This window comes from Spinacia oleracea, chromosome 2 (assembly GCF_020520425.1).
Source record: "Spinacia oleracea cultivar Varoflay chromosome 2, BTI_SOV_V1, whole genome shotgun sequence".
NCBI lineage: Eukaryota > Viridiplantae > Streptophyta > Magnoliopsida > Caryophyllales > Amaranthaceae > Spinacia > Spinacia oleracea.
Genome location: NC_079488.1, coordinates 68,332,295 through 68,344,515, shown reverse-complemented (window position 1 = coordinate 68,344,515; position 12,221 = coordinate 68,332,295). Strand labels below are relative to the sequence as shown.

General features: G+C 33.5%; 1 protein-coding gene across 2 annotated transcripts; it reads left to right on the top strand.

The window, feature by feature from the left end:
- Positions 1-6,394: 6,394 nt before the first annotated feature.
- Positions 6,395-8,161, top strand: LOC130467907 (ATP-dependent DNA helicase Q-like SIM). Of its 2 annotated transcripts, none has more exons than XM_056836937.1 (4): positions 6,395-6,859; positions 7,411-7,578; positions 7,687-7,906; positions 7,998-8,161. In XM_056836937.1, the coding sequence occupies exons 2-4, from the start codon at positions 7,515-7,517 to the stop codon at positions 8,089-8,091; spliced, it is 378 nt and encodes a 125-aa protein (XP_056692915.1). In that variant the 5' UTR covers positions 6,395-6,859; positions 7,411-7,514; the 3' UTR covers positions 8,092-8,161. The 2 variants fall into 2 exon arrangements, with proteins under 2 accessions (XP_056692915.1, XP_056692914.1); XM_056836936.1 differs by having other exon boundaries at positions 7,400-7,578.
- The last annotated feature ends 4,060 nt before the right edge of the window (positions 8,162-12,221 follow it).

Below are 12,221 nucleotides of genomic sequence, written 5' to 3'. Positions count from 1 at the left end.
GCTTAAGGGTGTTGGTCATGTAGACAACGAGCTGCCCATACGCACTACGAAGTACAGCCAAATAATTAATTAACCACTACAAATATAAATCAGATTAATTAATTAGAGGTTTCAAGAACGAATCCTCATAGCACAACAATTCTACAAATAGATCGGATAAATTTTATCACTTTGAATTCCTATCTAATTTGAACAGGTTAGTTGGAATCTAATAAACTCTAAGTATGTACTCCCTCCGTCCCTTAATACTCGACCCGATTTGACCGGCACAGAGTTTAAGGGATTTGAATTGACTTATTAGTTTAATAGATAGTGGGGTATTATTTTAATGTAGTTAGTGGGAAATGTGTAAAGGGGTAAAGTATGGGTTGAATTTTTTTATTATTTTTTGTATGGAGTAGGGGGTAGGTGGGTTAATATGGGGGGAGTGAGAAATAATATAATATTGTTAAATATTTTCATTTTTATAAACAGGTCAATTATTAAGGGACGACCCGATAAAGAAAACAGGTCAAGTATTAAGGGACGGAGGGAGTATATATGATCATACTCCTTCGTTCTTAAACGAGTTCGTTTTAGTTATTTCATTCGTTTTTAAATGATTAAGTGTCACTTTTGGAAAATCAATATAATTTCCATTTTAGTACGTAATTAAATTAAAGTGGCTCTTTGTGCTCCAACAAGAATTACCGAAATGGCTAGGAAACATACTACGTACAGTTTTGCGCCCTTAAGTTATTTATGCAACTGTAAAAAGTACAATTATTTAGAAACAAAAGGAGTAGCGTTTTTTTTTTTGTTTTTGTTTTTATAGGTAAGAAAAAAAAACCTTATTAAATTAAGACCAGTAGTATATTAGGTTAACCGTCCAACTACAAAAATTAATACTTAAGCCATTTTAAAAAATAACGCAATTGGTGAGACTCGATCCTGTATGTCACCTAGCTATCCTTAATTTTATTTTGTTTTGCCGCCCATGACCATTAAAGCAGAGCATGGCTTTCTTTTCTTGTAGGACAACTAGTAGGATCCAACTCAGTAGCTAACTTCGTAATAAGCAGAGACATTTCTTACCTACAAAGGTGCTTCTTGTAACATTAACACCTGTAATCTCATGCACCAATCCTATTTATTCTTGATGATTAGATAATTAATTAGATACTCGATCTTCAAAGTTTTTGTAGTTCAATTAATTATATTAACAATAAAATATATACTTTATTTTTGTGCCATATTTTTCAGTCTAAAAGTTGGTGTAAATCTTCTTTTCCACTATTGGTGGTGGAAAGGCAGTAGTGGGTTGTACATGTCCTTTTTTTTTTTTTTGGGAGACACTAACCTCTTTGTACCATCTTAAACGCCAATGTATTTATAATATATTCTCTTAAAATACACTTTATTCAACACAAAATTTTAAAAAAGTGAGTTGATTTTATCGAAATAAATTGATAGTGGGTGAATTATTTGTTGTTAATAAAAATAGGATGTGAGTAAGTGTAGGAACTATTAGAAAGAGATAAAGATTAATATAATTACCAATTCTTAAATGAATCTGGTCTACACTAAATTTATTGTGGATCATGCCTACAAAAAAGTTGATCAACACCATCGTCACCATGTTCCTAATTTATTTTGGCATGTTTATTAGGATTACTATTATGAAAAAATATATATCAAATTGGTGTCTTTGATACATGTTGTGCCTGTATTATGTGATTTTAAGTCACAATTCAGTTTTAAAAACATAGGATTACTATGATTCAAAAAATGGTTTCTATATTTTACAAATTTGGTGTATAGTCACTATATGAACAATAAATATCCTTATACTCCCTCCGTATTTATTTAAGGGATACACTTGCCTTTTCCGACCGTATTTATTTAAGAGATACACTTACTATTTTTAGTAACTTAATTATCAACCCCACCATCTAATTAAATAAGCTATCTACACCCCACCCCTACCTCCCACCCCCTAAAATGACATGGTTCCCACTTGTTTTACTTATTAAAATATCTGCCCAACTCCACTTGTTTCATTACTTTATTTCATTCAATTCTTCTTCTAAATACCCGTGCCCGGCCAAGTGTATCCTTTAAATAAATACGGAGGGAGTATACGTAAAAATAATGCTAGAGAAAATTATCGGTTTTGGGTCCATACTAATATTATTGTTGGACCATGTCCACGCAAGAATAATCCTAATATAATTAAGAGTGGGGATCATGACATGCCAAAAATAGAAAGTGTATATCACTTATTAAAATATGGCTGAATAAGAAAAGTGTATCACTTAAAAAAAATACGGAGGAGTACATAAATATTTAGAGGTATAGGGGTTAAGTAACAAAATAAGGTCTTATAATGATGTTACATATTTTTCTAGTAGTGATTAAAATTGAGAGTTTGTATACGTTAAATGACATGTTCAAATATCACACTATTCACACCCCTTTATTATTTGTATTGCCTTTGGTGATAGGTCCCAATAAACATAAAATGCAAAATAATTAAATGGAAGCATAATATAAATCTTAGGGTATAAAATTGAGCTTTATTAGTGTGTATTGTGTATTGTATGTTGGGTGCAAGGAAAATGAGAGAAAGGGAACAATAAAGCTAATCCTTAATTTAAGCTCTTTTCTTTATAAAAGTGGAATGCATGTATGACTTGAAGGGTTCTATGAATTATGTACAAATAGTTGAATACATTAAGTTCAAGGTTCATTGAATTACGATTAGTTACACAAATAATTTACGGTTGATCCAAAAGTCCACATATTGTTTAGTGACTTATTGATAGAATATACAACTAATCTTAGGGTTCACCGCTTCAACCATCATCTTAAACTTTTGGTTGAGTTGGTCTTTTGACATGGTATCAGAACCCAAGTTTGTTGGGCCTTAGTCACGAAGCTAAAACTTAAGGATCATACCATAGAAGATATATACATACAACCCTCAAAGCCGCATATAAGGATTTAAAACAAGTTAATATGGTAAAGATTAAGATACACGCAATTTTAAAGGATAATTATAAGCATTAAATATTTTAGAAATTCACAACAAAAATCATGGCTTGCACAATGTTATAAGTGAAGGTGTGTTTTCTTCGCCGGATAAAACCTGAACTTATTACACCTGATTAACCTTATAAGACTTGCTTGAAACTTATTGGATTCGATTAGCTCTGATTACAAGAGACTAAACTTGAAAGAATCAACGTATAGGACCTGACTGTAACTTATAGGACCAGTCGACCAGATTAAAACTTATTGACTTGGTAGAACCGACTTGCAATTAATCTGAATTTATCTGACCTGAAACTTATGTTTTAAGGTGAAAAGAACGCCTCCTATAATTGAGTATGGTTTATTGTAATATTTTCACTTTTAAGTTCTTAAACTCACAGCTTAGTGATGCATATTCGAGTTTTTCGATTATCTATCATGATTACAAACTCATGATCTATGATAAAAGAAGAAAATCCGACCAAGGGCAAATCAATTCTACCTAACATATAAGATATGCAACTTTTGTTAGAGGCCGGTTTAAAATTTGAGTGCATGTATTCGATGAGCATGCATTAATAATAATGTTGTAGATTCGGGAACAAAGTAGCTAAATTCTTTTTGACTCCCTTGAAGGATGCACATCTATCCCTATTTTTTAATTTATGCATAAAACAAAAATTGCCGTATTCTATGATAACTAAATTTATATAGTGTGTGGTCGAATATAAAGATCTCTTTTTATTCTACCTCATCTTTTCTGACGGTAAACATGACATACTTCGCATTTTGCACTTAATTTGATGTATATCATCTAACTATATACGCGTGTACGTAAGCTTTGTTCGAATTAAACTGATTTTTACTTATAAAATTAAACTTATTTTGTTTTTTTTTGTTGGAGAATTCTTTGAGTATGCTTGAACAATAGAGTGTGTGCGAGTTTAAGATTGAGAGCCTTGTATCATACTTCCTCCGTCCCTTAATACTCGCACCGATTTGACCGGTCCGGAATTTAAGACATTTGAATTGACTTATTAATTTAATGGGCGTTGGTTGATAGTAGGGTTTTTTTAATATAGTTAGTGGAAAATGTGTAATAGGTGGGGAGTGGTGAGTGGGGTTGTGAATTTTTAAATGATTTTTTTTGTAGGGAATAGGGGTGTAGGTGGGGTTAGTAAGCAAGTATGAGAAATAATATAATATTGGTATAAATTTCCATTTATAGAAGCGGTGCAAGTATTAAGGGACGACCCGAAAAAAAAACGGTGCGAGTATTAAGGGACGGAGGGAGTAATAATTAGTGGTCTACGTGAGTGGCAAAGATTTTCATGTATGTGTGCGCCATATTTGGCTAACATGTCATTTAGGGCTATTTTCAAATTGAATTTTAATTAATTAAATTAGTCGCGGCCAAAAATGAAGTAATAAAATTCTGGTTCGTATAATTTTTAAACACGTCCAATGAATTTAATCTCTCAAACTCTCTTTCAATCAGCTCCAATAAGTTTCAATTAGTTATGAAAACTTCAGGATCTTTTAGGCGAAAAGAATTCACCCTTAAATGATACATCAATAAAATTAACTATGAACTCAAATTAACGATATAATACATATTGTCTTTTATTGTATATTCTAAAAAAAGGACAACTCATATATGCACTACACAATAAAACTCAAAAGAGTTGAACACATCACAAGACTTCATTTGCAAGTTTGCATGCCCACCCTTTTTGCATGCTTCCAATTTGTTTGCCCTACTTTTGAATTGGGAAAAGCTTTGTTAGATAAGAAGAAAATGAATAAATTATTCATGCATTTCTTGTTACAAATAGGGTGCGAAAGGTCAAGAGTTTGACCGACAATAATAAATTTTCAATTGAAAAACAAATCTCAAATTCAAAGAAGTCAACAAAGGTAGCAACACAAAGAGATCGATATCGTATGCAATAGTACTCCAATTTTGAATTGCGAAAATGTAGTGATGCAATGCTAATTTAGATAGAGGGTTCATTTATTTCATGTGTGAGATGAAGATGTAATTATTTCGAACTTGCTTTCCTAAGTGTGACGTTATGATACATGATTTATATATATCTCCAAATTTTTTTTTTTAAAATTATATAGGGTGACAAATTTCAAATGGGATAATAAATAATTAACAAATGGAATGACACATTTCAAGGTTTCTTGCATGTAATCCAGCATGTGGTGGATACCAACATAAACGCGTAAACTAAATTTAGATGTATCCGAGTATACCAAAAGTTATATGTATCAAATGTTGTGAAATACATTGAAACGAGATGTGAAATTGGGAGAGAAGAACTGTGTGTTTTATTCCATGAACAACAGACTATATATACATACAATAGAATAGGGTTTGCTTAAGGAACAATAAACCCTAAGATTTAGAATATTCTGGAAATATACTAGGGGTGTAATGGACATCCACATAATATTCATAATACTCCCCCTTGGATGTCCATTATTGAAGGTTATGCCTCATTAAAACCTTACTAGGAAAACCCCGTGGGATAAAAACCTAGTGAAGGAAAAAGAGTACATCATTCTTCATAATACGCTTGAGATGTTGCCTCATTAAAAACCTTACCAGGAAAACTCAGTGGGACAAAACCTTGGTTAAGGGAAAAAGAGTGCAACGCGTATTTCTCCCCCTGATGAATACATCATTTGAGATGTTCTGGTGCAATCGATCCAATATTGTTGAGTAGCTTCTCAAATGTAGCAGCATGGAGTTCCTTGAAAATTGATTCTCCAAAATTTAACTTGAATCTCCAATTCTCCACTTGAACAGATGAAGTGAATATCTTTATCACCAATGCTTTGAAAATAATACATGTAAGATCATTTGTTTTTCTCTATCTCATTCGATACGTTTGTTTTCGAGTTTCTCGATGCATAATACTTTAGCTTCACCTTAGATAGATGCATTTTCTTGTATGAAACGTATCCATACATATTGGACATATATACCTTCTTCTTGAGGTCATAAATCACTAGTGGAAAAGCAATCATTTGCATCACCATATTTGCCTCGCACATTTAAACATGTGACGCAATTGACAGTTTTAAGCATTAAAATTATTCATTTGCGTCGCAGAATTACTAATCTGCGACGCAGATGACTCTAAGATGTTCTTAAAGTCATTTGCGTCGCAGATTAATAATAATGCGACGCAAAATATTACCTCCTTTGCGTCGCAGAATTACTAATCTGCGACGCAGATGACTCTTAGAGTCATCTGCGTCGCAGATTTACTAATCGGCGACGCAAAGGAGGTAAAAAAATTTCGGTTTCTAATTAAAATTTAATTATTACCTTTTCCTTTTCTTTTTTAATTTGGTGCGACGCCCTGCTCCCATTCCCTTTCTCCCTCATACATTTCCTGCCTCCCCAAACTCTTTCTCTCTCGTAATTTCCAGATCTCCATTGTTGAAATTCCAAAGCTTCTCTGTCTCTCCTTCAGAATCAGTATCGAGCTTTCCCTTCAAAGTCTCCTCTCACCAAATCATCCCAATATCTCAAATTTGTTTTAAAATTCAAGCTTAGCGAATACGAAGGAGGCAAACCCAGATCTGAAAGCGATGACGTCTTCAGCCGGATTTCAAGCTGCATTCTCTGCAAACTCCAGCTCTGAGGTGGATGACTCGGCGGCGACTCATCTGGGTGCGGTGGAAGTGGGGCTGAGTTTTTGGGGAATCTGTTGAGTCGACTCAGACCGAGTTGGTCCCGAGTTACACCGCCATAACAACGCCGAAGTGTTGGTGCTGGAGTTTCGGTTTTTATCGCCACCGACCTTGAATACCTTGTTTCGATCTAAAGGTATTTTCTCTCTCCCTACCGTGATTTCCATGTTTAATTAATTTTGCAACTTTTTCATATTGTTTTGATGAATCTAGGGCTTAATTATGTTAGTTAGTTGGTGATTTTGAGTATTTATTTTACGATTGTTTGAACTCTTCATTTTAGGATTTTGATTTCAGATGTTGTAGTTTGTTATTGATTATGTCGAATCTGTTTAGGATTTTGATTTTGATTTTAGGATTTTGATTTCAGATGAATCTAAATTTTGATTGTTTGAACCCTAGATTTTGATTTTGATCTTAGGATTTTGATTATGTCGAACTCTTAAAAGAGATTCATTAACTAGCTAAGACAGTATCATGAAACATATAGTCCATCCAGTTGAAAAAATTCAGTAAGATTTACCTTTGGATTTTTTTCTTTGTCTACCATGATTGCTAGGCAACCCTGCAGTAGAAGCAAGAACTTAATAGACACACATATGCCACATATATGACAGAAAAAACAACTAATTTAGTCTTTTGGAACCTCGAAGAAATCTTCGCTGACATCTTACAGTCTGAACTCAGCCCATAGAACAGTAGAGGATGTAGAACTTGGACCAGACTGGGACCAGAAAGCCAACAGCCTGCTGCGTAAACATTTTGGGTACTCCGGGTTGAAAAGTTTTCAAATGGAAGCTCTTGGTGCTTGGTTTTCTCAGCAAGACTGTCTTGTTCTTGCAGCAACAGGGTCTGGTATTTATTTTCTGATTCTTATTCTCCCTTTTCTGTGCATTTCTTCTTGAATCCTTTGTACAATGTATATACTGTGTCAATGTTTTTGAGGCTTTAATGTTTCTACAGGGAAATCTCTGTGCTTTCAGCTACCTGCGCTTTTGACAGGGAAGGTCGTGGTCGTGATTTCTCCATTGATAAGCTTGATGCATGACCAGTGCTTAAAGCTATCAAAACATGGCATCTCTGCATGTTTCCTTGGATCAGGACAACCAGATAACACCGTTGAGAAGAAAGCAATGAACGGCATGTATTCCGTTGTATACGTTTGCCTCGAAACACTGCTTAGGTGAACACATTTGTACATCATCTGGTATTGCTTGTAGTTTGAATTGTTTCTAAATGCCCTGCTGTTGTCACTTGGGACTGTATGATTTCAGCTTTCACTGTCTGATGAGGTGTATAATGCATACTAATAAGTCCACTTCAGAGGCTTGCGGAGAACCGTGGAATAGCTTTATTTGCCATCGATGAAGTACATTGTGTTTCAAAATGGGGACATGACTTTAGACCTGATTACAGGTTTCACCCTTGCTCACCTTGGATGTCTTATGTTTGAAATGTTCAGTTGCTTATCCAATGATACATGTTTTTCACATTGCCATTTTGTGCATACAATAAATAACAGCTCGTGTGTTTGATTATTGTGAGGTCTAAGTTCAAATTTTAATGTTCTGTTGTTGATTCCCCAATTCTTGCTAGCGTTTATTACTTTTTCTGAAATGTTCCCATATAATTGAGGTTTAATTATTGTTTCCTTATATGAATATAATTGTTCTGAATGCAATTCAAACTGCAAATGGTAGCAAGACTAGCAGACTATTATACCTCCTGTTGAGAGTAGGTTTGGGGTTATGCAACTCTAATGTTTTTCTTTTCTTAATAAGGGTGAATATGTATTGCCTTTGTTGCTAAGAATGTGATTGTTCTGCTATTTTTGTTTGTTTTCTTTGGGCTGATTACATTATGAGCAATGTCGATATTTAGCTAGTTTATTGTAATATTTACTTAAACTTTTATGTTTAAAGTGTAGTTAGGTTATCAGTTTATGTTTAAATATTTACATTATGCCCAGTTTGTGTTCTGTGATGTTTACCAAGGCTTCATGCGTATCTTGTCCAACCCTAAACACTATGGTAAGCACTTTCATTACATTACATTGGTGGAACTGTTTTTAACCTATGATCTTGTAACAATGCTGGTTATAATGTTGTACAATACTTAGTGTTACTTATGCAGTTATATATGCATAATTATGTCTCTAAGCTGATTCTGTTGTGATGTTGGTAGTGATGGTATGTGAATTTTTGGGTGGTAGGCATCAAGGAAACAAGAGGAGCATGCTGTGGAATAGGGTGGCATGGAGCAGCATCGGGGTGCGACACCATGGAGATGGTTTGCAACCAAAGTACAGCTCATGTAATCCTTCTAAGGTCGTCAATTATCTGCTGGCCGACTCTGCCTGGTTCGGTCATCCATTGGGTGACATCTTTCATCCCTTGAGCGTCCGAGCACTGGTGAACATAGCTTCAGCAGCAGCAGCAGCAGCAGGTGTTCTGGCAACAACAGTTATCGATTACAAGCTAGAAGCAGCAGCAGCAGTTCTGGCAGAAGTAGAAAGCAGCAATTCTGGCAGCAGCCAGTTGAAACAAGAACAAAACCAAGCCAGCCTAAAGAGTGTTTATTTTCACCAGTTGCTGGACTTTCTTGAAGTTCTCTGCCTTAACTGTGACTATCACCGTTGGTAATGCATCCCATCTTTGTATTGAAAGTCCTATCTTGATTTGTCATAGATTTGATTTCTAACATCTTCCATTTTTATATCCAGGATAGAGATATTTACTTAAACTTTTATGTTTAAAGTGTAGTTAGGTTATCAACATGTTGGTTGATCTATGGTGAATTTGCCTTTTATTGGGTTGTAAACTGTTTTGACAGGTATATATTAATGTATTATAACATTCCCGGTATTGGGGAGGGTCAAATTACAAAGGAAATATTGTCAAAATTTTCACCTAGTTTACTTTTATTTTTATGCTCTGAATATACTAGTACTGAAAGCTGCTTATTTTATTTAATCTATGGATTAAATAAAATCAGCAGCTCATTTTTTTTAGAATATCCAAAAGTCATTTGCGTCGCACATTTAGCTAATGTGCGTTGCAAATGACATTTTTTTAACATATTGAAAAGTCATTTGCGTCGCACATTTAGCTAATGTGCGTTGCAAATGACATTTTTTTAACATATTGAAAAGTCATTTGCGTCGCACATTTAGCTAATGTGCGTTGCAAATGACATTTTTTTTAACATATTGAAAAGTCATTTGCGTCGCACATTTAGCTAATGTGCGTTGCAAATGACTTTTCAGCACCATGCCTGAAAAGTTATTTGCGTCGCACATTAGCTAATTGTGCGACGCAAATAAGGTTCATTTGCGTCGCACAAATGTGCGACGCAAATGACTTTTAGTCATTTGCGTCGAGAGCTTTTGCCACGCACGATGTGCGACGCAAATGTGCTTAAAAGTGCGATGCAAATGACCCTTTTTCCACTAGTGAATGGTAGTTTTCAATCAATAATGATCAAATTTTCTTTGGTCATGAAAATTATAGATAAATAACAATATCATCGTCCAACTTGGAGGCATAATATAGCTAATAATGTTATTTATATTATGGTTCTTCTGGACCATAAAATAAAATTCATCATAAGGACATTACATACTTTTATCTTATATTTTAAGATGATTCATATTTGTACAAGAATTCTTCTTTGAATAATTGAGTATGTGTATTTCATAACTCTTACGTACTCAAACTTCATGTTGAATTGTCATTTCAAAAACACTCTTTTAAAGTTTTGATAATATCTCATCAATGTTGTGATATTCATATGCAAAACTCACAGGGCTAGATGTTTAAGAACATCATGTATAAGTTTTTCAGGATTTTTTCTTATTTGCATGATTCATAACATACTATTAAATCACTATTATATTTCTTTTGAAACTACGAGCCTAATGAAGCAAGACTCCCATCTTATAAATTTCCATAAAGTTGCAAATCCGTCTTACCATTCTTTGGATTCATATTTCATGTACGACATCATAATAGTTTTGAAACATGTTATATGAAATTATAACTAGATAATTCTACATCATACCATGATAAAACATAAAACAAACTAAATGTATGATGAATGATGCATTTACCTATTAACTACACATGTATATGAATGTAAGACTCAAATGCAAAACATTGTACAGTGTGGATATTTCAAATCCATAATTTGTTGGACTTCAGGTCCATGAGCTTATTTGATCATTATAGTTATGTCTACATCGAAACAGACATAGATTTACGATCCCCTATTCAAAATTCATTATTTCTCGCATATGCATTATATTTCGGTTCCATCATCTACCGGTATCATCAAAATTCTTCAACATATACTTTGCATGCTATTCATCAATGATATAAATTCTTATTCAATAGGTACCATTCATTTTTCTCACGGGCCATCTATTATTTGTTCAAATATCTATACCACTTCAAGGGTATTTCATACACTATATAATTAATAGTGTTTTCTTTATTTTCAAAAATATCATCAACTGCATTATCTTTCCCTTTTTATATAAATAAATTTATTTTGCACTATGTAATCTACACTTCATGTGTATATATTTAAATAAATATTGACGAGATATATAATTCTCAACACTTGATATATGTAACATCGAGCACTATGACTATCATATACCTTTATGTCTCTAGACATTGTAAAACTTAACATAATTAAGTCATAGATATTTATGTTCAAACATACTTCGAGGACATAAAGTTGGCATGTACACTTACTCATATGGGGATCAATTTATTATCTTTCAATTTTACCAACTTATTTTTGCTCGTCTCCCCCTAAGTTGGGAAAATATTTTCAATATGTTATGGGGCATAAAAAATTTCACCAACTAAATAATACACTTTTCAACGTGTATTTTGATAAATATTACATACTTTTGTTCTCTTTTAGAGATCAACATTGATAATGGGGAGTAGATATTATATGCAGTTGTTTTCTTCATATTTTCTCTTTTCGTGCTGACGTCTGATTGCCCCAATCAAGAGATTTATGATGCTTATTTATGATACTTAAATCAATCACAAAACACTTGTAAACTTATTTGTGATCTTCAAGTCACCTACTACCATTCTGGTGAACTTTGGGTCACTTACTTTCATGGTGAACTTTAAATCACCTATCATTGTACAATGTTTCAAAATCATTAATATCTCTTGTATTTATTTTCTCAATCGATTCATTGTAACTATTCGATTGAAATACAACTCAACCTCATCGTTTTGTCCTGCCTTTGAATATACAGAACATACGAGGGAGTGTCAGCACATAAAATTTTATTTGACAAGAATTTTCAAATTCTCATAACGGGTGTTCTTAAACCCGGATGGCCTGGATTATCACATCATCCGTATATAATATCATATAAAGTATTTCATTCGATAATTGCTGGTTATCTTCTCAAAGTGATCACTGTAATTATAAGATACCATAGTTTGAACATATTGTGATGTGATATA

Excerpts from the sequence above, each read along its gene's own strand:
- LOC130467907 (XM_056836937.1), top strand. The coding sequence starts at position 7,515 with ATGGAAGCTCTTGGTGCTTGGTTTTCTCAGCAAGACTGTCTTGTTCTT. Across the intron at positions 7,579-7,686 it reads TCTTGCAGCAACAGGGTCTG|GGAAATCTCTGTGCTTTCAG; the intron begins GTATTTATTTTC and ends ATGTTTCTACAG. Across the intron at positions 7,907-7,997 it reads TGCCTCGAAACACTGCTTAG|CTTTCACTGTCTGATGAGGT; the intron begins GTGAACACATTT and ends GTATGATTTCAG.